The sequence below is a fragment of the Aptenodytes forsteri genome, unplaced genomic scaffold (assembly GCF_000699145.1).
Source record: "Aptenodytes forsteri isolate BGI_AS27 unplaced genomic scaffold, ASM69914v1 Scaffold99, whole genome shotgun sequence".
NCBI lineage: Eukaryota > Metazoa > Chordata > Aves > Sphenisciformes > Spheniscidae > Aptenodytes > Aptenodytes forsteri.
The window spans coordinates 1,725,422-1,753,049 of record NW_008795321.1 but is presented as its reverse complement, the minus strand read 5'-3'; the positions used below and the strand labels follow the sequence as shown (position 1 = coordinate 1,753,049).

Below are 27,628 nucleotides of genomic sequence, written 5' to 3'. Positions count from 1 at the left end.
GCTGTTCAGATAAAGGCCTCTCTATTAGTCCTCTCCTGTATATTTATTTTACTGCTAAACTATTGTTTGAGGTTTAAAGAATTCTGTGTACTGCATGAATTCCCTGATGCAGGTTTTTGTCACTGTGTTTATAAATTAACAAACATACATTTAACAGAGGTAACCATTTGCCACACTACGCATTTCATGAATATAAGACCAATGTTTCTATAAAATACAGCAAAATAGAAGAAATTCCACCATCTTTGTGATTTTCAAAACTTGATAACAAGTCTCAACATATAGAGATATTTTTCCAGAGGCCTCAGCTCTGGGACTCTCTATAAATTAACAAACATACATTTAACAGAGGTAACCATTTGCCACACTACGCATTTAATGAATATAAGACCAATGTTTCTATAAAATACAGCAAAATAGAAGAAATTCCACCATCTTGTGATTTTCAAAACTTGATAACAAGTCTCAACATATAGAGATATTTTTCCAGAGGCCTCAGCTGGGACTCTAAACTTGATAACAAGTCTCAACATATAGAGATATTTTTCCAGAGGCCTCAGCTCTGGGACTCTCGCAAATACATAGTCTCTTACATGTTTCTGGTGTAATTTTCTCTTTCTCATAGAAATGAAGAAAATTCTAAAAAGGAACTCTAAGCTTTTAATCAGCTAGCATAATAAAACTTTAAGATCTAAGAATATGTTATAATTTAATTTTATGATTTTCAAATAAGTGTCATTTAATGTAGGGGGTTGTCAGTGCTGCCTGATAGACTGGATACTGATTGGAACTGAAATACTGCAAGCTAAAGTCGACGTCCGTGAATTTGCTGTCATGATGTTGTAGCATAATCCCCTTATCCCTACTCTAAAAAATTTTAGTGACCTGTGCCAAAATCACTTGTTACGTCCTCCGATCCAAGCGAGTAAAAGAGTAGGATACACATGCAATGCAGGAATGGGTGAAAGGTATGATACTTTTTAGCACTTTCCACCCAGAACTCTTAACAGATTTGCAACCAATTACCAAGACCGGGTAACAACTGATTTGTGTTCATGTGCGCACTGCAGGACAGAGCCTTGGCCGATACCAGACTGCTGTGTGCCCCTGCCACCGGCGGACTGACACAGCACACGGTCACTTCCTGCATCTGGTTCAGGTGGGATGTATGTTTGCAAGCAGGCAGCACGTTAACCCAGTTTGGTCGGTGGTATCTGTTTCCTGCTCTAGGTGCAGGAAGACACCACAGACTGCATTGCCTGCAGGCGAATCTTTGGTGCATGCCCCTCCTGTGCTTTCATCTTCCCTAACACACACTGGCATCCTTGACCAGGATTTTCTGTGAAAGCACTAATATCAATAACGGTGGTGTGAACGGCTAAATGGGAAGCTGCTGCGTAAAAAAAATCTGCTGAAAGCATATTTGTTGGTATTGACTATTTGAGCTTTGCCACAGACTCCTTACAAAACCCTTAATGTCACTATGGTGCAAATCAGGCCTAAAATTGATTGTACAGCGTGAGTCTACATGTTCTCCTACTGGAAAAACAAATAGATAACTGCTGTTTTAAACAGCAGGCATGTTGGGAAGTAACCTTGAAATAGGGGAGAAATGGTCATCTTATCTTTTAAATCTAATTTCAAAGTTGGATAATTTTTTACTATTTTTGTCCATCATTTAAATAAATGAGAACTTCAGGCACCAAAATACTGTCTCCCACATCTATTCTCTCTCCCCAATCCACAGGAAAACAAGAATTCATGATAAAGATTGAAACATTTTCTACGAGTAACTTCAAGTGAAAATCACCTTTTGTGCAAATGTTACAAAATCCCCTAGGAGCTGTATGATTCAAAGAGTTCTCAGGTGATGTAGCATGGCATCTTGTCTCTACCGCCTTTGCTCTCCTGAACTTCCTGAGAGATGCATTGGGCCAAGAAGGAACTTGCAGGCTGAGACCTTGCTTAGAGAGAGGGGTTCTCAGTAGTCCACAGCTGGCAAAAATCATATAAACTGTGGTTCCTACTTAGCCTCATTGCATTCGGTATGCTGGGCAGAAAACACTGAACAAATACCACTGTTGTATAGGGCTCTAGTTTATACAGCTGGCCGGTATAAATTAGAGCAGGCTGTAACAACTTTTGCAGGAACAGAGAGGGAGGCAGGTCTACCCTGCGAGCCAGGACACCATAAGCTAAGCCTATTTGTCCCTTCAGCGTTCAGGTTCAGCACAGCAGAGAATATAGACTGTCCCGTTCATTTCTTGAATATACTGGAAGGAGCCAGCCCCCCATCCCAAGCACGTTGCACTGTTAGCCATCTTTGCAGACATAGCAGTTTGGGGCTAAACTGGTGCTGACTTCACGTTTAACTGTCTGTTACTGCTTGCAAAACTCAGTAGGCCTTTGTGGTTCTAACTGAAGGTTACATTTACAGCAAAACAATCCTTGAAGAGTATTTTGTATACAATGCCTAGGACTCTCCTAAACCGCATCAGAAAACTCTCAAATGCATCCCTTTATCTCATTCTGAAAAATTCTGTTGCCCATAGTTTGCCTGTTTATCAAACAAGGATGGCCGAGCACCAGTATCAACACATGCTACCTATTTTAATTTAAAAGCTGTTGAAAATAGTGGAATTATTTCATTGTCAGCCTGAAACCTGAAGTGACTCCTACACTAGAAATTAACATTTTTTTTTTCCCCAAACCTTGTGAAGTATGAACTATTTCCCCCCCATTTAAGCAAGAAAGGTACTGAGAAAGAGATACTTAGTGATCTGATCAACGCCATGTAACACATAGCTGGCAAAAAAAAAAAAAGAAAAAACCCTCAATCCTATGCTTACTATATGATCAGAATCAACTTCCACCTCTGGGATCACAGCTACCAAATTATTTTTCATACTACCCTCCTGCCCTTCTTTGCTCTTCTTCCTGGTCTACGCCTACCTCACTTCTGCCGCTACCAGCTAGCTCAGGAAGTCGTGTAAGCGCTTGCATCATTTTAAGTGTGCAAACAGGCCTAACAGAATCAATGGCAAAGTTCAAATGTTTAAAGTTCAGCAAGTGTATAATGGCTGGATGGATGGCAGAGTGAGGTGTCTGGATCAACATCTTCAAAACTATTTTTAAACCTGCAGCATTTCAGAGGGAGAGAAATTCTCCTTACCCATCTTCTGGCAGAGAGGGTTGCAAAGTCCTGCACTCTTTGGGTGTAAAGACAATGTCCAGGTCATCTTCAGGAAAGTCACCAAGTTCTCGCGCTAGTTCTGAGTCCAAGTTGTTCAGCCGCGTCATTAGGAACCCTTCAAAATCTACTGGGTCTACTGCGTCATAAAAGGAAGGCTAATGGAAGAAATAAAGAGGTGTTTATTTTAGCAACAGAAGGTTTTTCTTAATAGTGTAATTTAGGCTTATTTATTTAGTTCTTATCATTGTCCCATTATTTATTAAACATTGGAAACAGACTTCTAACCTTATATACAGTGCCACTGCATTTATTACAGGGAAAAGTTGCTAATGAAACATTCAGCTGAAAAAAGAAAGGGAACAAAGAGAGAAAAGTTTTAAAACACAAAGAAGAAATGCAAGATACTACACCTAAATCCAAATTTGCAGCTATTTTCTTTGTTGAGCTTTCCTAGATGCTGGTAGAAGGAGGGCTGACTGAGGTACACCCTGGATGCCCTCAGATGTGTTGTGCTGGATTCCCGTGAAGTGCATTCAGTCCCCCTTGTCCAATCCATGGTATTAATGAGAGTTATGAAAAAGGCAGCAGTGGGTAGGAAAAACAGAGGACGAGGGCAGGTAACCAAAATGATAGTGACAGGCAGCGCCAGCTGGCAGGGAGCTGCCAATGGACTCCACAGCACATGTGACAGAAGGCACTAGCAATAACAAGGCCAAGGCAGTAAGTCTCGGAAGTTATACTAAGGACCGACTATAAGCACCGTGCCTGCTATCATGAAGATGCCACTCATTTGAGGTGCTGTGCCTGAAAGATACTGACTATTAGAAATGCTGTGTGCTTTCGACGCAAAACAAAGTTGAGGGCAAGATATACCCCAAATCAGAAGAAATTATTATTTTCCATCTCTGAATGTTACTGGTTTGCATATTATTGGAGTTCTAATTTTACTGCATTTTTCAAGGGTTAGTACAGTAACTACACAAAAGACTACATGGAACTACTAAAGTTATTATTGCAAACCTTAGATATCCACCATTTCTACAGCACATGGCATTGCACCTTGATAGACAGCAGTTGTATCTAATTACATTTAATCAGCCATTCTTACACAGAATGTCTGATCAGAACGAAGTTAAACAAGTTCAAGCTCTGCCACTCATACACGCTATGAAGCTGCCTGGCTCTTTTTATCTGCTTAGTCTCAAAAACAGAGGCAGAAAATCTTTTTTGATGTGGTACCTAGAAATTTTGCACATACACATAAATGTGACTTCATATGTTAAAAGTATATGTTATTCTGTGTATAGATAAAAATGAAAATTATCGTACTTGCTATATAGCCAACAAAAATAGCCTGTATGTGTTTAGAAATAAAACATCTGTCCAGTTGAGTTCAGAGACCAGCATCTCAAATTGTTAATTTTCTTGACAAGTAACAAGTAAACCTAAAAGCTACAGCTTTAGAAAACTTACAGTTTATGTTCTGTGAGTTCCAGAAAGGCTGAGGACAACTCAGCGCAGTAAGAGCACAGAAAAATAGTTAGAGCATTAGAATAAAAGCACTGGAATAACTTATTTACTAGGAGGAAGAATTCTAGCTAAAAATAGCTACCAAATCATCCTTGTCGGTAAAGAGCAAGGACTGCATTGTATTGCACTGATTAGCCCAAATACCTTTCACAAGACTGCCTTCTGAAGCTGCCAGCAATATATAGTCTGAACATAGATCAGATAATCTACCTCTGTGGTGCTGTTGATGGGGTGTGGGGAAAATAAGGCACGCAATGTCCCTGTTATCAACACTGCCTTTATAGTCAATGTTACTGTGGCTACTGTCTCATCCAACATGCGTTCTGGAGCCATCCTCCTTATACTCCGGTGTTCTTCTCCACAAATAAAATCTGTGGGCCAAAATCATGAAGTCTTCACTCATTATTACCAAGTCCTACTCATGCAAGGCTCTCATGGAAGTTGACAGGATTTTCATCTGAGCATGAAGTTACACCCACAACATCAGGAATTTTAGCTCAATAGGACAATCAGGAATTCCACAATTTATGAAACGTGCAAAGGTGCTCAACAGTGGCAAAGCTCTGGGTAACTCTGAACTAAAATGGCTCACACATAATATACCACGTCAGTCACTGTAGATAGGAAGACGAGTTCAAGCTGATTAGTGGTAAATACGAGTTTTGGAGCCTTTTTAGTGTTCTGTAAATATAAGTGAGGAAGTTATTCAGCTAATAAAAATCTAGAAACATCTCACAGAAATAGAAGCATATTTAGAAGAAATGTGCTAAAAACATCTAGGAGAAGCAAACCAATTTAAAGCTTTGGAAAAAATAGATGTGGTAAACAGTCCTGCAAATGATGTAGTAGAGATCTTTGAACACAACCAACCACCACCCCCCGCCCCAGGTTCCCCTTTTATAGGGAAACTGTATTGGTCTCTGCATAAGTAAAGCCTCTGAGCTCACCCCTCTGCCTGTACATTTAAAGGATCGATTGAATTCTCTGAAAACACCTTTAGGAAAATCTCTCTTTCTCTGCTCTTTTTATCCAAAGGGAAAACCTAAAACTGACAGTAAGTCAGCAAATCATAAGGCAGCCAGCTGAAGAAATACATTGTGCTGTTAATAAATTTTTAGGTTAAGCACTATCTCTGGTTTGTACCTAGTGTAGTGCTGAGCATACTGGATCAACGGTTATGAGTAAATAGAGATCTTTATTAGCTATTGATTTTTTATTGTCAGCGTAATATCCTTGAAGTTCACTTACTGCACTGCCAGTTGGTAAAACATTACATGTTAGTATATATATGTGAAGATTTACTAAAAAAAAATTTTAGGTTAAGCACTATCTCTGGTTTGTACCTAGTGTAGTGCTGAGCATACTGGATCAACGGTTATGAGTAAATAGAGATCTTTATTAGCTATTGATTTTTTATTGTCAGCGTAATATCCTTGAAGTTCACTTACTGCACTGCCAGTTGGTAAAACATTACATGTTAGTATATATATGTGAAGATTTACTAAAAAAAAATTTCACAAAAGATTTAAGTAAAACACGGCTTAAAGTATGCAAATGCGTATTTCATCTTTTCAGTTGCTGAAGATGTAATGTTTTGCACGCAAAATATTTTTGCTTAATACAATCTAATTTTTGATTAAGCATTGCACTTCCTTTTAGAAATCACACTTTTCCATTCTGACAAGTCAAATCCATCGCATTTCATTATGTCTTCTAACTTTTTCTAGTTGAAGTGTTAATAATAATCTTTAATCGCTAGAAATGTGTGCTTTTGATTATCGTAAATTAGACACAAATGTAAAAAAGATGGTGAAAAAGGTAAATGCAGAATGAGGGTAACGGTCTCCCTAACGGTTGGTGCAAATTATCAAAGGAAACAGAGATACTGTTTCCAGAAGAGAAGCCAACACTCCTTTTCACACATAATACAAGTGTGCAAAACAATTATGCTACAGAAAATGCCACAAATCATTACTGCAAACATACCTTTTTAAGGATGATGGATTAGAGGCATGTAGATTGTGACAGCACACAAAATGGCAGCTACGGCGTAATACTCAGTAAATGAAACGTTATCAAGTTTCTCAAGAGCAAAAGCAGTTGTCTGCATGTAGAAGGGACCCAGCCTCCCCAGGCTGAATAACCGCAAGGAACAAGTTAAAATACCACAGCATTTCAGATTAAGGAAGTGAGTAGTGGCGGGAGGCCCTGACACACAGGAAGTAACTGCTTACATCTAGTGTTTTACATTTTTCACAATCGCCGGTGCACAAAGACTTTTCCCACTTCTACTTATTGGGTCTCACAAAAATAAGAAAAAACTGAAAGTCTGGGAAGAAGGGGAATATCAAAATCTTAGTCAGTTTTATTTATGGCATAGTATGTTTGCAGAATACCCATCCTCCTGAAAGGCAATTAAAAAGATCTGGCATTTTTTCCCTTTGTCATAAGGGCAGTGTCACATGGTCTGACTTCTTCAGAGCGGGATTACACGTGGAAGGCTGAAGATGATTCGGAGACACATAGCAGTTGACTCAATTATATCTATGCCAACCAGGGCATACTTCGGCATTTCTCACTTAACATGCTTACTCTACAGCACTGAAAAACAGGTCTGTGTGCTGTCTCTGCTGCTAGCTCTGGAAACTGTGTATTAAGCCAAGCTAGCTGAGCTTTCTACCTTTCTCCGCCTTTCTTTTTTTCTCTTTATTTACTGACCTCCTTTTGCAAATCGTCTGTGATCACCACACAATGCATTTACTTGATGGAGTTGAATGTTTCCAGCAAAGAAAGGTTGTAATATACTCCAACACTTACTAATTAACTCTGATTTGTGGTAGTATGCAGAAAGACTGTCTATTTCAGGCTCCAAGGACCATTCTCAGTTTTTTCAAATGCATAATTTCCTCAGCTCACCAGGGAGAATTTTTAACAGCTTCAGGCAGAAGCCAGTGGGAAGCAAGGCAACCTAAGAAAATCACTTAATTTACCCTAAAAACATTAAGCAATGTAGATGCCAAACCCGTGTTAAGAAGATAAACCCAGAACTTACCAGATGAAGAGTAGAAAAGCCGGGGGTACTTAAGCTTCGTTGACAGAACTGCGCAAAGCCTGGTTGCAGAGTAAATTGCTTTCTTATTTCTGCAGAGGAGTGCCTTTAATTAAGCAGAGAAAAACCCTTATAATTACAATTATCCTCATACAAATTCCAAATGCCAGACTTCAGCCAATTTAGTCTCCTGTCCCAGTGTTTAGAAATGTATTTTGATGATGTTCTAGACTCCTCTTGTTTTGTAGTTGATGCAAACCTCAAAAAACATTTGCAGTGCAACAGATTTCTATCATTATATTGCAGTCCTCGTGACTGGGAAAGGCTATGCAAGAAAGAATAACCTTGCCCTTAAGTGAAGTGTGACTGCAACGTGTACAGCAATACTTACAGATTCATTTCTGCAAAGCAAATACACAGGATAGTAGAGCAGAGAAAGAAAAATGAACATCACAGAGGCAAATATTTTAATGAACTAGTAATTGACCAAGGGATAAAAACAAGACAGAACCACTCACTGAACAGTGTAAGCCCAGACTTACATTAATAATGCAGTCTGCTGTGAAAAGCACAAGACAATCCAAAGCATGAATTTAAAAATCAGCCTATACTGTATCAGCTGAACATTTGAGGAAGACTTCTTAAGTGCTGAGTAATTTTTTTCAATGGGAGCAGAAAGGGGCCAGTACTGAATTCTTAAGAAATCTCACAGTGATACTACAGTTTCTGCTGTGAAAAGCACAAGACAATCCAAAGCATGATTTTAAAAATCAGCCTATACTGTATCAGCTGAACATTTGAGGAAGACTTCTTAAGTGCTGAGATTTTTTTCATGGAAACAAATCAATTGATATTTAAGATGATTTAAGAATAATCAGCCATGAAATTAACAAAACACATCTACAATATATTTCACCATGAACATTCAGAGTAGCTTGGTCATTTTTCATGGAAACAAATCAATTGATATTTAAGATGATTTAAGAATAATCAGCCATGAAATGGTAACAAAACATCTACAATATATTTCACCATGAACATTCAGGACAAGATTTTTAAAAGATCAAGATGCACTTAAGCAGATTCCAAGTGAAAAAAAACCCTGCAGCCCACCAGGGCAGCCAACAGGGAGACAGGAAAATACAGAGGTAAGAAGACTTTCCCTTCCGTATGAGACTCTCTTCCAACTCCAGCAAGCACTAATAGACATCTTAGAATTACCAGACGCCACAGGAAAGTTTGCCTGTTTGGTCTGCACCTTCTCTCTCCTATGGCCGCTTGATTTCTACAACTACTATACTTAGTCTGTGACACTTAATCTCTTACTACTGCTTTTCTTAACAAGCATGACAAAAACGTAAACTCCGCTCAGTGCAGTTCTGCTTGTGTTAAAAGACAGGCATCTCACAGAAGGTATTAAAGGTATTAGAGGTATCAGGCCTGATTTCTAAAAAAAAAGATGCATAAATAGGAGTAGTTGCTCGTAGGTCAAAAGGCCACGCCAGGTGTGAGTGGGACACTGCTCCAGTCTGAAGGCAGCAGCAATTGCAGACAGAGCAAAGCCAGAGTTACAGAGAAAGAAAAGAGATCCATTTGGAAGAGAAATTCCTACTCATCAGTGGTATTCCAAAAATCAGATAGGATGAAATGGGATTTTTTTAAAGGTTATTCAATAATTATATAAGCAAGAAGCCACGTAGGGAGAGTGAAGAAGTCTGTGCGTTCCTTAGATTATTTTTGCTCTATTTTAAAAAGAAAAGCTGCTTGTATATCAAGGTTATTGTTACTCATCTTCCCACTGCAAATAATCTCTGATCATGAATGTATGTAGTAAGATATAACACAAAACTCAAGTTATTAAAAATTATTATTTTCCTTCAAACTGAGTCAGTTTCTACCCTGTGCAGAAATATCTGTTACTGATGTAAATAACAGATGTAGCAGCAGATGTTGGCTTAATGTATGTAAAGAACTGTGTTACGGTGTATTGCAGAAGTTGCTGCTGTAAACAATGATATAACACATCTCTGAAGTACCCCAGATATGGGGTCATCAGACTCTCTGAAGAGGAAATGGTATGAATTTTCATCCACAAAAGAGGAAGTATGCATGTGGATGAAGGGCCAAATTTGCTGTCTGGTAAAAGCCTGTGCAAGCCCAGCTAATGTTTCTCAAGAGCACCAGCATTAGTTCCAAAGTCTCCCCAATATTCAAAGAAAGAACCTGCAAAATAAATCAGTCCAATTGAAGAAGAATCCTGTAATCTATAAAGATGAATTTCAAATTGTTTAAGAGTAGTTCAATTGATTGATTTAATGTTTTTCATATCACTGAAGGAAGAAAGGGAGAAGAAATACAGTTAGAATAACAGAATACAGCAAAGTTAGTTTGAACCAACTCAGAAATGATTGGCAGGATCTACTAAGAATAGGTGAAGGAAAGACACAGCTGCTAAAAGATGCTAAACCAAAAGCACAAGTTAGCTACCCCAACATGGAGAAAAGGTGGGTGTTACAATCAGAGATCAGCACGGAAAGTTTTGAAAACCTGAGAACCAAGGTGGAAACAAGAGGTCCTTCTAGACGGTTCTTCAATAATACCAGAATGGCTGTGGTCTGTGAGATGCCTGTTTTCTGATCAAACAGCTACCTCAGACACTGTCTGGGTACCCACAGGAAAATGGTGGTCCACATTAACCTAGTGCATGTGGTGTCCCAGCTTTTTATGGAGGCTGCAGTCCACCTATGCCATGGCCATACTTTTAACCTCCCTGCTGGTACAGCAGTCCTGTCTGATTCCGAGGAGAGCTTTACAGGCGCCCTTAGCAGCAAGGACGGTCCAGCTGTGTGCTAAAAAACAGTAAAGAAAGAAGGCAAGTGATTAAGAATGAATGCAAAGCAGTCACTGAAAAATCTGAGCAAAAAAGGCAACTAGATCTCTAGAAAGGAGGACTCAAATAATCATGGACCAGTCAGCTGGTCTCCGACACTCAAAAAGATAGTAGAGCAACTTACTGGACAATCAACTTATACGTAGCTGGAACATCAGGTCCCAAACTGTGGTCTCCAGTTGAAGCAAGGTGACCATGAAATCATACTTAACATTAAAATGTACATCACCTTAGTAATGCCTGTTAATTCATAGTCTGATGATGAAGTGTATGGTGGGCAACTAGAAACTGTGGACTGTAGTAAGCGATGGTCCAAAAAGTTTGGCAATTATTGGTATATTATTGGCAATTATTAGGTAGTGATGAACAGCCAATAGTGGCTAGATGGAATCATCACAGCTGGTTCCAAAACTGGTTAAAAAAACATATTCAAGGTGTAGTCATCAATAGTTCAAAAGAAGATTGTGAAGAGATTTCAAACAATGTACTACTGTAAATGAGAAGCAAGTTAATTCTTCCTCAGTCTAGTTCCAGTCCACATTTTATTTTATGACACTGGTGATTGTATAGGTAACATAGCAATAAAATCTGTGGATCACATCAGACGGGGAGAAGTTGTGAGGGCTCTGAAAGGCAGGACTAGCACTCAAAATGATCTCGTATTTTAGAAACAATCTGAAAACAGCAGAGTTAGATTCATTAAAAATAAATGTAAACTCCTAAACTTAGGAAGAAAAAAAAAATCAAATGCAGAAATACAAAAAGGGAACTGAACTGTCTAAAGAAATAGCCGTGCCACAGAAGAAGCTCTGAGAGAGTGTACTGGGACACTTACTAACAAAGTACCGTAAGTGAGGAAAAGGAGAAGTTATTTCTGTTTATTTAAGCCAATGAGACACTCCTTAGGCTGGTATACACACTTAGAACACCACAGAGTAAGATGCAATCAAATTTAAAAGGCTTCAAAAGAGAGCAGTCAGAATGCTAAAAAATTTGGTGAGGATGACCCCTGAGGAAAGATTGAAAAAATTAGATGTGTCACAAAAGAGATGACTGAGGGGAGACAGCAGTTGTCCTCGACTATGTAAAAGGCAGCAATCTGTAAAGAAAACAGTAAGCAATTCATGCCCATAAAGGGAGGAAGAAGAAGTAATCTGCTTAAATTGAAGCAAGAAAGATTTGATAAGCTATTAGGAAAAATGTTCCCACTGCAACGGCAGCAGGACACTGGAAGTGGCCATCTGGTGATGCCACAGTGACAAGAGCACACTGGCCATGTAGATCATATCTCTGAACTACCTGGAGAACAGCATCTGGGCAACTGCAAGCCTTTCAGAGACCAGCAATGGGACTCAGCAGTGTTAATAGCTCTACAGATCTCTCATGTTGGTACTTGTCACTTTGTTTAGGATAAAGAGGAAACACTAGCTGAAAAGAAAAAGGTGTAGATTTGGGGGAGTTTTTTTCCACAAAAGTCACTGCTGAATTCAGCGTTAGTCAGTGTTCACATGGCATGTTGCAAGATAGTGTAAACCTGTGGAAAGATGGGAGATCATGGCAGCCTAAAGCTCTTCTGGACTTTTTAGGTCCTTGGTTGCTCCATGGTGTTGGAGCAAAATAACGTCAGCTGGAATTCACTGCTTCACTCTGTGTTGCCTCGGCCATACCTGAATGACGATGCCATACTCCTTTGCTGTAAATCTTGAAAAAGCTGGAACTCACCAGACTTCCTGATCCACCCAGATGGGACTGGAGGGTAGCCAAAAAAAAAAAAACCTGAAACAAAACTGGTGCTGCTTACTCAGAATTTCACCAGTGTCTGTCCCAATGGTAGATGCAATCCTCCAGCAATTCTCCTGAATTGCTAACAAAAAGTTGAGACATAGTCTGTATTTCACAAATACTCTCCAATGCAAAGTATAGAGTTTGCATAATATATTAAAACAATAGTGTAACCGAAGTAACGGACTACACCTGGAAGTTCTTAAAATTAAATTTAAGTTGTAGGTCAAATTCTGAGATGTTTCTCAGGGCAGAGCTCATTGCAGGATTGGGAACTTGGAGATTTGGGTTATTGGTTGGGCCTAGATGAGGTATCAGGAAAGGAAGATAAAATAGCCATTTATTTTCTCTCTCTAACGTATGTTAGATCTGTGGCTGAACACTGCTGGGTTCTATAATAAAAATTATATGAATGCTCATAATGCATAAAACTGGTTCTGTAGTTTCACTGTAAGTGCTGCTCAACAATACAGTTCTTTGAAATATGTAGTTTAAAAGTAGTATCTACTATGTATCTACATATCTAGTATGTAGATAATATGAAAACTTAAACACAGAACAGCAATTTAGAAATAAAAGAAAACACAAAGAGAACAGCTTTAAAGATCATCTATTAACTGGAAATCAGAAACTTCATAAGAAAAAAAAAGGTTTTAAAAGTATGCTTCACATGCCTACTGGATCAAGTTATCCAAAGTTACCTACTATTAGAAGTTACCTACTAGAGGGAGGCAGGAAGAGTAATCCTTAACACCCTTACTATCCCTCCCAGCAGACTCTGAGGAACAGTGAGTTGCCTTCTGCAAGAGCTGCATACACAATTCGATAGCAAGGAAAGATGAAAAAATGAAATAAAAAGAGACTATGAGAACTATCCCCAAGGACGGAGAAACATTCACATTTAAATGTGTACAGATGGAGGAATCATAAAGTAAAATAGTGAAAACTTTTGCTTAACAGGTAAAATATTCAGTCTTGGCTACCCTGAGGAGTAATCCCTTTCATCTGAGACTGACATAGAAAGTTCTCAACTAGCTTTTGTTCTTTTTCTGAGCCTAACATGAAACTTCTCTAGTTACAACTAAAAACAAGCAACAAAAAACTCTGGAACCCCTCTCCTCCACTCCCACACACAAACACACACAAAGTTTTGGGCAACAATCCAGATCTTTAACTAGCAAATATGGGAATCTTGCTTAGAAGTCCTTTTCTTGCTGCCAGTGGAACTGCTCATTTTTCTTCCAAGTTTCTAATTAGTCTTTAAGGCACCAGAGCTCTGCTTTGTTAGTCACTGTTTACAGCAGTGGTCGATCTGAACTAGCTGCTATTTCCTTGATGGCACAGGTAGGCTATACACCCTCTGGCACACCCCTACTTTGGGGTCTACCACATTAAGACTCTATATCAGCTAAGACAATAAAGATCCTATTTGAAACAGTTGAAATTTAACCACAATCTTCTCAAAGGAGATGGTGCAGGAACAAAGAAAGAAGTCTAGGAGAGGAAATCATCGACTTCATTATGCTGGCAGCTTGTTACAAAGGCAAGAGGTCAATTTTTATTTTTGTCCCATGTCATGTATGCCATGCATTCAGTGAAGATTTTTCACTACTGCTCAGTTTTGCTGTTTCTCCCTCAGGAAGAGACATAAGCACACATAAAAATTAGTTTTCTAATCCTGGCAGTGGAGGAAAAGGACAACCATACTTCCATGCCAAGCAAAGAGACTGAAGACTTAGGATTTGGTCCTGATGAACCATGCTTGTATGTGCTTTTCAGTCACTGTGCTCTGTGGATAATATGGAAAAGCTATGATATAACTTTTGAGAAGACATTGTGCATGCATTGTTGACTGGTTGGTTCTTGCAATGAAAGTGGGTTTAGCTGTAACGTTTCATATGATAGTTTAGTGGTACCTCCTGGAAAGCAGAGAGTATAAATCAATCTTACCTGTCATCCTATTATAGACTTAAACTGATCATGATAGCTTATATATGCAATACAAAGTTTCTAATGAGTATTTTACATGATACTAATTAATGATGCTAATAGAAAATACATTTGTGTGAAAACAACAGAATTCTTTTGTTGTCCCCATTAGCTTAAAATCTATCAGCATACAGCAATGTATACACAAATCTTTCATACCGAAGGGATTAAACTCAATTTATTTAAGGATAATTTTCTGTGGTTGGCTCAGAGCACTCTCTGCTTGAAGTACTAAAGCTCACATCGGTGCCTCATAAAATGTTCATTTCAACTGAGATGGCTGAAGAAAAGCTTTCTAACAAATGTGTCCCTGAAGTGTCCAGAAGACTCTACAGGTCTATATTCCAGGGCAAAACTTTGTAGTTAGGGCCCACTTATGTTTTTTTTCCAGCTTGTTCCTTGCTAAACTGTTTAAATGTCTTCCAAAATCTTAGATCCTCCACAACGATAAGGGCAATTTCAAAAGCATTAGTGATCATACGTGCCATCTTCCTTTTATACTGTGACTTGAAATGTAATAGAATGATATCAGTTTGTGCTTTCAGATTTTTGTCTGCACTATCCTACCAATCCACCACAGGGTGATTATGAAATAAATGCAAGGATTTATCTTCCAGCTCACATGTATTATCTGAGCTTCACGAGGACTTCACTTAGAAAATGCTGCCATAATGCTGATAATTTTGTAAAACCTGTACCAAGTTTAATGGTTTATGTGCTTTATTTTCACTTTCTTCCCAATAAACAATTATTAATAATAAGTGAAAAAAAGTCAGACATTAAGGACCATAATAAAGACCATGTAAATGTTATTCTAGGGATTTTTTTCTTTTTGCTCCTACAGGGTTGTTTTTATTTTTATCAAGGTTGGGGTTTTTTTCAACAAAGAAAAAAATGTGTATTTTGTCTCTTTCATGACTGACTTCAAAGAAATTCACTATATATTCACAGATGGGTCTTTAATACTGTGAGTACTTCAAAAGCCAGAGGAGGAGATAATGCAAATGGCATAGAACTGGAAAAATAATTTCTATTAATATTTTGACTCCTCATTTTCTAAGAACACAGATTTGTGGAACTTCAGTGTGACCTTTCTGTGACAGGAAAACCATGAGTTGGGCTTTTTCCAGTTAGTTCTTAGAATAACATTTTTTCTTTAGAGCTGTAAGTTTAACTAGAAAAAGTAGGATCTTTTATTAGGGCAGTATACCTGAAAATAATGGCCCAGTTTCAAGTACATGAAGAGGTACTGCCATTTTTATAACAGGGAATTTTCATTCAACTTCAGTGGGAGCCGGAAAGCTCCCTTCTTCCTGGAAGCTGGATCTTCCACTCACGCTTTTAAAAATAAGAATGTCCACAGAATTTGGCATATGTTAACAACTATGTTGTTAAAAAGAATCTATTTTTGTATCTGCTGACTATCACTACAGGTACAAATTCCATAGAAATTGTATTACATACCCTGACAAACACATTTAGATGATGCAAGACATTTTATATCATAAGTTACGAACTGAATTTCACTTCATGATTCATCTGGAAAATTTCAAGCTTGGGGAAAGGTTAAATTTTACTCTAACAATGTTCTAAACATGAGGTTTTGTTATTACAATGACTGTAAAGCTCAGATCATGTGACAACTGAAATAAAATATACTCTTACCTAATCCAGTTTGCTTGACTTTAGGGAAAAATACTAATATCGAGTCCAGGTGTGCTGACTCCTTTATAAAAAGTCTCCAGGTGATTATTACTGAAGCTCAGGAAACTCTGTGATTCATCATGTGCAAGTATTACTCTACAAAGGTCGCAAGGAAAACCACTGTGGACTTTTTATATGAACTTGGCCCAAAAGCTGATCTAGGCCTGGATCTATTTCTGTAATTGCATTCATGACGGCAAGCCTTTAGTGTGAGTATGTTATCATGTAAGCACTTTTCACAGGCTATCCTTTTTCCTACTGCTACAAACAACAGTATATTCTGGTGTGTGTTTTTCAAATCAAATTAAAAAAAAAAATCAAGTCAGAATAGAAAAAAGGACAACTGTGCTGAACTATGCTCATGAACTGTAATTTTTAATGACCATAAAACCTAAAAGTGGTAGAGGGTATAAAATACAACATTAAATATTTCTTCCTTGCTGGTTTTCACTTCATGTCTGAAAATGAAAACTGCTTGGAAAGATAAATAAGGAACGTTCGTAAGCAGGACCTGGTGGACATAAAGATGTTTCTCATTTGCAACTACATTTTTCTTGGGTAAGTTTAGGATTTCCTGTACTATAAAAAAAGAACCTCATCATAAATTGCAGCCTAGACTTCACAATGCACATAGATGTCTTGAGGTCTAAGAGGGACATAAGGTCTTGACAAAGGATTTTAAAATGCAGCTTTTCTGCTCAGAGCCTAAAATCCATTTCCTTGCTCACCAGCCATCTTCCAGAGACAAAGCAAAAACCTCAGTACTCTAATTGTGTAGCAGGGATTATTATGTCTGATTCCAGGGATTGCACAGATATGCAAGTACAGTGCAATACCAGTCTTCAACAACTGTAATAGAAAATAGATGGTTATATTTTAAACACAATTTGAGTATGCAGTCAGATGAAAAGATTAGCTTCCTGCTAACAACAGCTGTCAATAACATCTGTCTCAACAGTAACAACAGTATTCTGGTTGCAGGACCAACTGCCTCTAAAAGGCTTTGTTTCTACAGCTGCCTACTCGCTCATAAGAGTACACTTGTATTATGGAGCCTATCTTTCCTGCACTTGTAATTTTTCATAGAGATTTGGCTGGACGGGCCTGTGTTTGTCATCAACCCCCTACTTAAGTGGCTACTATAACCTTGATTGTATAGCAGGCAGACCACGCCAGAAAAGGTAATCATAAAGTTTGGGCTAAACAATACCAACCAAAAGTAAATCACTGTGAATAACCAAGTCATTAGTATCCTCTGAAAAGTAGTTAAGAGGGCATTTTCTTACTCTTTCTTTTCTACTTCCTAAAAGTTAGACGTATTTTAGGCAGGAAATGTTGTAATCTTTCGCACAGTGTACCAGAGGAAAGGTCTGTGCGTTTAGTCTTTGTGATGGACAATAGGATGTCAAATCTAGTAAGAGCGTCATGAATAATCTTATCTTTGAAAAATGAGCAGTTACTTACAGGAATCTACATTAGCACTATGTATTAATACCCTATGGCATAATCTTGATATATAATGTTGCTTTCTTCCTCAACTTACTCCTGTAACTGATTTACAATCCACCTCTGCTAGAGGAGGAAGTAATGTCCACAGAGTTCCCCATCAGAATTAGAAACATCTTAAGGACACACACACAGTTTTGCACAGACAAACATGGCTTTGTGCATTGTTTGCTTTTCTTTTTATTAATTTTGTGCTTGTATAAAACATGACAGCTTGCAGTCTAAGCCTAGTCCATAACAAGTATTATAGCAGTGTTCCTCCTTTCATGCAGTTGCCTCTCTTATGGCCTCCAGCTACATTCTAGCTCATATGGTCTACAGCACAGCTTACTCCCAGGTATAATTCAACAGGCTGTGTGGATGCAGACAGGCTTTGATATAGTTGGGCTTAAATGCAACAGTTACCAATGCCAGAATGTGAGATGCAAATCAGCTGATATTGGTTTGAATTATACATAGTGACCAGCCAAACTGTATACCGCTTAAATTTGTCATTTGCTCAAGTGTGGTTGTAAAACACGTTTAGAAGTGCTGTGCTGATATAGATTTAGTCTAATTTGACTGCTCAGTGGAAACACCCTAGCACAGGCAAATGAATTATCTTGAGGGCTGATGAAAAGATAACCTCACAGGCATTAGGAAGTTCCATTATCTTTAGAGCTATTTACCATAGATAGCATCCAGCCCTAGCCTGCTTTAATATTCTTGACTTTGTGGTAGATTTAGGAGGTTGTTATTCCTGCAGGTTACATCTCTCCCTTGGAGTGGAGGAGTACCTGTAAAAATCATAGAATCATAGAATCATTTAGGTTGGAAAAGACCTTTAAGATCATTGAGTCCAACCGTAAACCTAGCACTGCCAAGTCCACCACTAAACCATGTCCCTAAGTGCCACATGTACACAACTTCTAAATACCTCCAGGGATGGTGACTCAACCACTTCCCTGGGCAACCTGTTCCAATGCTTGATAACCCTTTTTTCGGTGAAGAAATTTTTCCTAATATCCAATCTAAACCTCCCCATGTGCAACTTTTGTGACTCCATATCTCTTTCACAACTTAAAGCCATAATCCTGTGGTCCCATACATACAGAAAGCAGGAGCAAGAGAGGGCTTGATTTTCACACGTGGTGAAATTCAGGATTTGATGGTCAACATTAATTCCAGGCTCAGTTTTCATTAATCTAGTGACATCTGTGACTCTTGACTGGAGGTTGCTACCGTCCTTTTGCAGGAAGATCTGATCACTTTTGACTTCAGGAGTACTTTTGCACTGGTACAGAATGCAGATTTAATCTTGCTATGCCAGCTGTGGAGTTGGTATTTTAACTCCGGGTATCTAAGTGAAAGATATGGCACCCCATTTGTCATATCCTGGTTTTACACATGCTACTACAGGAACCTTTGTCACCAGGACAAAGGCCAAAATAAAGTGAATTTGAGATAAATATTCACTGAGAGCACAACTAATAGGGTTTCATAGGGATTAAGTCAGGAAACTGGAAAACAAAGCATGAGAGAATATATTATTAAATTATGCATTTCTCTCAGTGTATGCATAATATAGAACTGAAATCGATAAACAAAGCTCTAGATACCACCAGCATTATGTGAAAAAAAATAAAGTAATTGTAAATACTGCATAATCATTTCAGTTAATTATAGCAAAAGACGTCACCTCAGTGCTTCAATTTTAATTTACCTATTGTATAATCCGAGGGTGGAAAAAATATCATGATTAAATTACACCCCATATATCCCAAAAGAAGAGAGCCAGGTTAATATACCTAAGGAAACAGCCATCCGAGGCATTTAATGGCTGTTTAGTCATTCACATGCAGTGAGAAGTCATAACTGATACAACAGGGATGAAACCATGGTCCCAAATCCTCCTTATCTTTTCTGCTCACTCAGATTGCCTCGAATCCAAACAGTGGTGGGATGGGAGGTAAAGCATCTATGTGCAGAGGCTGCAGTGGGGACTGGCCTTTATGAGTAGCATACGAAGGAGCAGAGCTCCCTGTCTTCTCTCCCTGTCTTTTCTCCCTCCTCTGCACCTGATTTAGAGCCATGTACAATCTATTCCTTATGCTGAATACAAATCCAGAAGACACCAAGACAATGATGCCATAAAAAGCTAGGAGAAATCAGCTTGCAGTAAGTCAGGAAGACAGGAGTGACTTTTTCTGGGAAGAAGTAACACTTAGGAGATTGGGTTCTTCATATGTCTAAGGGAAACTTATGTCTAAAGCTGGTGAAGTACGAGCTGGATAGGGAGACAATGAGTTGGACTGAAAACTGGCTGAACAGTGAGGCCTAGAGGGTGGTGATCAGTCTGGTTGGATGCCATTAACTAGCAGTATACCTCAGGGGTCAATACTGGGTCCAATCCTATTTAACACCTTCATTAATGATCTGGATGACGGGGCAGACTGTACCCTTAGCAAGTTTGCTGTTGATACAGAATCAGGAGGAGTGGCTGATGTACCAGAGAGTCATGCTGCCCTTCAGAGGGACCTCAACGGGCTGGAGGAACGGGCTGACAGGAACCTTACGGAGTTCAGCAGGGAGAAGTGCAAAGCCCTGCACCTGGAACATCCCCATGCACTAATATATACTGGGGGCCATCCAGCTGGAAAGCAGCTTTGCAAAAAAGGACCCAGAGGTCCTAGAGGACCATGATCACATTGGTCCTAGGAGACCATGACTTCAACCAAGTTGAACATGAGCCAGCAATGTACTGTGGCGGCAGAGAAGGCTAATGTTATCCTGTCGTGCACTAGGTAGAGTATTGCCAGCAGGCTGAAGGAGATGATCCTTCCCCTCTGCTCAGTGCTGGTGAGACATGCCTGGGTTCTATGTCCAAGCCTGGGCTCCCCAGTAGAAGAGAGACATGGACATATTGGAGAGAGACCAGCCAAAGGCCACGAAGGTGATGAAGGGACTGGAGCATCTCTCCTGTGAGGAAAGGCTGGGAGAGCTGGGACTGTTCAGCCTGGAGAAGGGAAGGCTCAGGGGATATCTTATCAATGTATACAAATATCTGAAGGGAGAGCGTAAAGAAGATGGAGCTAGGCTCTTCGCAGTGGTGCCCAGTGACAGGACCAGAGGCAATGGGCACAACCTGAAACACAGGAGGTTCCACCTGAAACACTTTTTTACTCTGAGGGTGACACAGCCCTGGAACAGGTTGCCCAGAGATGTTGTAGAGTCCGCCTCCTTGGAGGTCTTCAAAAGCCACCTGGACGGTCTTGAGCAGACAGGTCTAGGTGGCCCTGCTTGAGCAGAGGGGTTGGACCAGATGACCTGCAGAGGTCCCTTCCAACCTCAACCATTCTGTGATTCTGTGAAAGAAACGAGCAAATACTTTGGTCAGTTTATAATCTATCCCTGTAAACTGGAAATGGGAGATACATGCTCTGGCAATTGGGAAAAAACACATGTTGAACTCAGCTGAAAAGCTGGAAAAAACTGAATAGAAAAGTTAATGAAAGGTGAAAAAAGTATAATGATATTCCTGAAAGACAACCACCCCGGTATTTCCTATAGCCAAATTAAAAGGTTCTCTAACAAAACCAGTATGCAGGAACAAGACTAGTCAGCCTTACCTCCATGCCCGGTAAGATCATGGAACCGATTCTCCTGGAAAGTTATATTGAAGCATATGGAATACAGGGAGCTGATTAAAGACAGGCAACATGGCTTCACCTAGGGCAAATCGTGCCTGACTAATCTAGTGGCCTTCTACAATGGAGTGACTGCATCAGTGGACAAGGGAAGAGCAACTGATATCATCTACCTGGACTTCTGTGCGGTCCCCCACAACTCTTACCTCTAAATTGGAGAGACATGGATTTGCTGGATGGACTGTTAGTTGGATAAGGAACTAGCTGGATGGCCGCATCTAGAGTTACAGTGAACGGCTCAGTGTCCAAATGGAAACCAGTAATGGCTGGTGTTCCTCAAGGGTAAGTACAGGGACCAATACTATTTAATATCTTCATTAATGACATAGATAGTGGCACCCTCAGCTAGTTTGCAGACAACATCAAGCTCGGTGGTGCAGTTGATTCACTTGAGGGAAGGGATGCCATCCAGAGGGACCTGGACAGGCTTGAGGGATGGGCCCATGTGAACCTCATGAAGTTCAACAAGGCCAAGTGCAAGGTCCTACACCTGGGTCAGGGCAACCCCCAAGATGAGTACAGACTGGGCATGAATGGATTGAGAGCAGCCCTCCAGGGAAGGACTTGGCTATATTGGTGAATGAAAAATTGGACATGAGCTGGCAATGTGCACTTGCAGTCCAGAAAGCCAACTGTACCCTGGGCTGCATAAAAAGAAGTGTGGCCAGCAGGTTGAGGGAGGTGATTCTCCCCCTCTACGCTGCTCTCATGAGAAATCACCTGGAGTACTACGTCCAGCTCTGGGGCCTCCCAGTACAAGAAAGACCTGTTAGAGCAGGTCCAGAAGAGGGCCACGAAAATGATCAAAGGGCTGGAACACCTCTACTATGAAGAAAGGCTGAGAGAGTTGGGGTTGTTCAGCCTGGAGAAGGGAGGGCTCTGGGGAGACTTCCTGCAGCCTTTCAACACTTAAAGAGGGATTATAAGAAAGACAGAGAGAGACTTTTAAGTAAGGCCCGTAGCGATAGGAGAAGGAGTAGTGGTTTTAATCTAAAAGAGGATAGATTCAGCCTAGATATAAGACAGACATTTTTTACGATGAGGGTGGTGAAACACTGGACATGGTTGCCCAAAGAAGTTGTGGATGCCCCATCACTGGATATGTTCAAGGTCAGGTTGGACGGGGCTCTGAGCAACCTGACCTAGCTGAAGATGTCCCTGCCCATGGCAGGGAGGTTGGACTATGTGATCTTTGAAGGCCCCTTCCAACCCAAACCTTTCTATGGTTCTGAGATGCAGACCTGATCTTTATACTCCCTGCACATGCAACTCTAAGTAATTTGCTCAGAAGGATTTAAAAAATCAGCTTCTCATTTATTTTTATGGAAGTCTAAGAAAACTGGACATTTTCTATAAACTCTTACTAACAGATTGTTATTCATAACATATGAAACTTATACACACCCTACTTTTTTATCTTTAATCTGTTATTAGTGTTTAATATTCTCTGTACCAAACACAAAACCACTACTATTTCACACATGCAGTATGTAAGAAGTAGTCTCTTTCCATAGCAATTACAAATTGGAATTTTTTAACCGCTCTTAAAAGCCATAGTGCACTGTATATTTATGGTATGGATTTTAGATTAATTTCAAATGGGTTATTATTTGATTGTTTGAAAAAACTGTCTTGAATATAAACCTGCAAAAGCTTATTAACTTGAGTTATCCTCACTTAGATTCCCAGGGTGCAACTCATTAGAGTAAAGCAGGATTCAACCCTTTCATCAAGCGTGCTCTCCTTTGTGACTCTCTTTCTTTAATTAGGTTGACTCAGTAGAAACGAACACAAGATTTTTAATACTACCACTGTCCTGACGTTACATATTATAAGGCTATGGCTCCATGGTCATACTTGATAAGAAGGATGTATCTACAAGCAGCTTTTAAAAGTTGATAAAGTTTGAATGTGAGCTTTAGGTATGCAGCAAACACATGGAAAATGCCTTCGCTATTAGCAGACTGGTAATTTTATTAAGGTTTTTATAATGTATTACTTTTTGTAAGAAACATTGGAACAGGCTGCCCAGGGAAGTGGTTGAGTCACCATCCCTGGAAGTGGGGATCTACACATTTAAAAGATGTGTAGATGAGGTGCTCAGGGATATGGTTTAGTGGGCATGGGGGTGTTGGGTCGATGGTAGGACTCGATGATCTTAGAGGTCTTTTCCAACCTTAATGATTCTATGAAACTGACTATGAGAATTTACCACATCTTTTTAAAAAGGCACTAGATCTTTATACTTACTACGTAAATCTATTGTACTGAGGTTCTCCCTGCAGCTTATTTAATATATTTGAAGTTTAAAAAGAAACATTAATTAAAAGAAATAGCTTGGCCTATACAATGGAGTCTGGACAATGCTTTTAAGTAATTAGCATTTTGTTATATCCATATTACAAGGGTTTTATTGAAATTCAATCAAAAGATGCTGGCCTCAGCCCCATAAAGGGGTTGCACTGAACAGAAGTCTGCTATCAGAGTACATAGGAAATGGCCTGTTCTGCCACTGAAACCATTTTGCACTCTACCTGACACCTCTGCAACAGCCTTTGCCATTTAGGGTAATTTCTTGTGAACCCTCAGAAGCGAGACTTTGTACAATATAAGATTTAAGCTGACCTTTTCATTTCAGGTAGAAGTAATTTAAATGCATTGTCATCATTAATGTAAAGTAGAATTCATGGTACAATTGGAGAATTAGGTAGGGGTTTATTGTAGGCTTTTTAAAATTTGAAATCTTTAGCTAAATGTTTGCTTTAATATTGGTGGTGTGGGTTGTTTGGGTTTTTTTAATATAAACCTATGCATGTAAACTCATCCTTAAGTACACTTCTTAAAACTAGAACAGGAAAAGAAAATTTTGTTTGACAACTGGACAATTTCAGGGACAAGGAAATTAAATGATAGAAGTAAATGCTAAAAATTTGTTTTATAACACTTGTAAAATGCAGACATTGGTTGTCTACAGAGACAGCTGAGGAGTAGGTCTGTTGGGAGGGTTTTTAATTGCATGAGTCACATGACTGAAAGTTAAGTGATATGTTAGGGAGCTGGATTGCTGATCTTGATAGCTTTCTGTTTTGTAATTTATATGTTGAAATGCTTTGAATGTATAGCACTGGTGGCCAGGGCCCCAGGTAGGTGCCTAAAGCACAATTTTCTTCACTGGAAGTCAAAACAAATAACTACTACTGCAAGATCTACGTGGAACATAAAATAGTAAACTACACTAGCTAAATAAAAGTAATAAAAATAGAAAATCTCTTCCGAGAATGCTGTGTTTATCCTAACACACTGCTGAGGCAAACTGATTAAAATTCAGCTTTTATGGTCTCTCAAACGTACACTGCTCAGCTGGTACATGTTAGAGCCCACACTTTTAGCAATGATGTTTTTTCTCAGCAGTTTACAATATTATTTTTCAGCTTTCCTCATTTCTGGGTACAAATACTGTGATTGGAAAGTAGACACATTTACAACACACAATCCAGATACCTTCTAATTACTATCTAGGACTCGACACAACAAGGATGATCTGCTTTTTCATGTTGCATGCTGGCTTCCAACCACCACAGACACCTAACGCTCTCAGAGAGTGCCATAAAGGTCTCTTAGTGTCGCACATTAATGAGGGTTTTCTTCCCCTTCCTTTGTCCGACGCAGGAGGCCATTTGGAAAGACAGCTACAACTTACTTTTAAGTGATACTTTAGGCTTCATTTCGAAGAACGCATCAAGTTGGACAGGAATTTAATTTCTCATGTAATAAAAAAAATGTTATTTGAAGAGGATGTTTTCTGAGGTCCTGCTCAGTTTTCAGCAACTTAGCTCCGGGTAATACATAGGTAAGTAGTAGGAATGCTGCCTAACATGAGAGACACTAAAGGCTTGCTCCTTCACTTCTACATATGAGATGAACATCATTATACATAAAAGTTATCCCATTAAAACAGAAGGAACTACTCACATACATGCATTAAAAACATATGTGCAAGCCTTTGCAGGATTAAAAAAGGCAGGAAGCAACAGGTTGGGGCAACAGACACCAGATGGGTGGAAGGAAGAATAAAGTGATAGGAAAACATGGTTACGTGGGCAGGTTGCATACGCAACTTACAAGTTTGAAGGCATTTGAAGGCCTGATTTTAAAGTTTGACCTTGTTTTAAACAAATGTGATGCTTGTCATGTAACAGCTGTTCCTGAAGCATCTGCAGCTCCAGCGCTCATGATCGATAACTCACACTAACTTTAGATCACGATGAGACCAGCAACACAACGTTTCGGATCATGTGATTGCTGATTTTCTACAGAAGAGTGTTTAGCATAGTTCATGAGGTGGTCAGGTATCTATCATGCTTCACTGAACACACTAGGGTACACCTTACGTAACTAGCGGGGAGGCTGCTGATGTCGTCGTACTGAGGAACCAGTACAGACCCTAAAATTCTGCTGGTCCTCGTAAAAATAGTATATAGCTTAGTCAAGCCAATGGCAAGAGGAGGAGTGAGAAAGAGAAGAGCTTGCATGCAAATTTGTAGTGAATGTAGACTAATTATACAGGCAATGTAATAACTCCTGTAAATGATGCCTTGCCAGTAACGTCCAACTTTCACTAAGAGTTGCATTTTGAAGAAGTAAACTCAGGAACTTAAAAGAGGAACAAAATTTTATAGCTGTAAATTAGCCTTTTGTGACAGGCAAGAAAGCTAACACACTGACCTATCATTCGTCTTATTTTGAAAATTCCTTTAAAAAACCCAATACACCACATTAAAAAGATATATCACTCTGCTGTCAGTAGAACAAACTGCACTTGAGTCATGTAAAACTGACCTGCTCCTTTTGAAGAAAGGGAAACATGATGTTCTGCTAGCAAATAATTGTAATTTCTACCATACGCTGTAAAAGAGAATATTCTTACTTGCAAAATAAACATGCAGATTGTTAAATTGGAATCATGTTCAGAACATGATGAATAACATATTTGAACATTTAATTTGCTACAAAAAATACTGAGTATTTCACTGTTGAATCAGAATAAAAAGGAATTAAAAAAATTATAACTGGTTTAATTTCACAACAGTTCTTACTAGCAAAACTTTTGTTAGCCTTTGGGAAATGAAGCCAGATTAATTGTTATGATTCCACTACTTTGTAAGGCTTTAGTCATACGGATGAACAGTGATCATCACCACAGCTGGGAAAAGCTGCCAGAAGGCTGACCCTAAAAATAGGAAGAAAGAAAATAACCCAAACCCTCTAAATATTAGCCAGTTACGCTCTTTATTCAAGCAAGTCTCCAAATGATCAGGAATCGTGGCAGGATCCTGTAGTGAACTGCTCCGCTGATGGCTTCTCAATATGATGTCTCACTCTTGTGAATATTCCACCATAAATTTAAAATGAATTCCCAAAGGACACAGAAAGGTACACTGATGCCTATTCTGCCATGGGAAAGGCACATCACAGCGGAGCTAATTTTATCCTCTGCGACTGCAAACCCCATGTTTTCCAATAAAGTGCTGAGGAGGTGGAGTTTCTCAGCATACTTTTCTCTGGCACAGAGACTTATCCTCAGTTTATATCACCATTACGCTATTTGTTCTTTTATGTGTCAGCAAACTCAGTTACCTTGTACTTACATCAATACCCTGGAAACACAGTTTTTGTCTCAGATGACAAGACTCTTGAAAAGGAGGCCTGTGTTTTCCTTTAACCTAACAATATCAAAATAATTGTCTTGGTTTCTTACTGCCACCACAGAGCACAGACCAGCTGAGAGTCAGCACTTCCCTGGGAAAAGACACCAAAGTCGAGCAGACAGCAAGCTCGGTCACAAGGGTATGGTGTTCCAACAGCTGAACTCTAATTTATGTGGTTTAAGGAGGGAATTGGGGAGGTAGATTTATTTTCAGTCATTTGGGAGGATTTTTTCTTTTCATAGATGAAAGGGCAAAAAGAAAAAAAATCCCAGGTATGTATGTCCTTGCAGTACTGATGCCCTACATAAACCCCTCATTTCCAGGAGCGCTAATTTAGGCACCAGGCCATTTTGCCGCTTCGTGCAGAGGAGGAACCCTAACCCCCCGCCCCGCCGCCAGCGAGCAGCCCCTCCAGCAGCTCGGGGCTTGCTCGGACAGAACAGATGGGGAACAACCTCCCGGGGCGAGACTGGACGTTTCCTCCCTGCCAGAGGACATGAACCCATAGGCGGCTTCGCCTGCGTACTCTTGGTCAGAGCAAACTCGGTTGCAGAAGCGCACCCTGGAGCTGCACCTCCCCGGGGCCAGGAG

General features: G+C 39.5%; 1 protein-coding gene across 1 annotated transcript in view; it reads right to left on the bottom strand.

The window, feature by feature from the left end:
- The window catches only part of DOCK8 (dedicator of cytokinesis 8), a 105,307-nt gene that overhangs the window by 77,481 nt on the left and 198 nt on the right, over window positions 1-27,628 (bottom strand). Inside the window, exons 2-3 of the mRNA XM_009279936.1 lie at window positions 7,776-7,878; window positions 3,173-3,348 (exon numbers count right to left, since the gene is read on the bottom strand). Coding sequence (XP_009278211.1) covers window positions 3,173-3,348; window positions 7,776-7,878 — 279 coding nt within the window. The remainder of the gene's footprint in view (window positions 1-3,172; window positions 3,349-7,775; window positions 7,879-27,628) is intronic.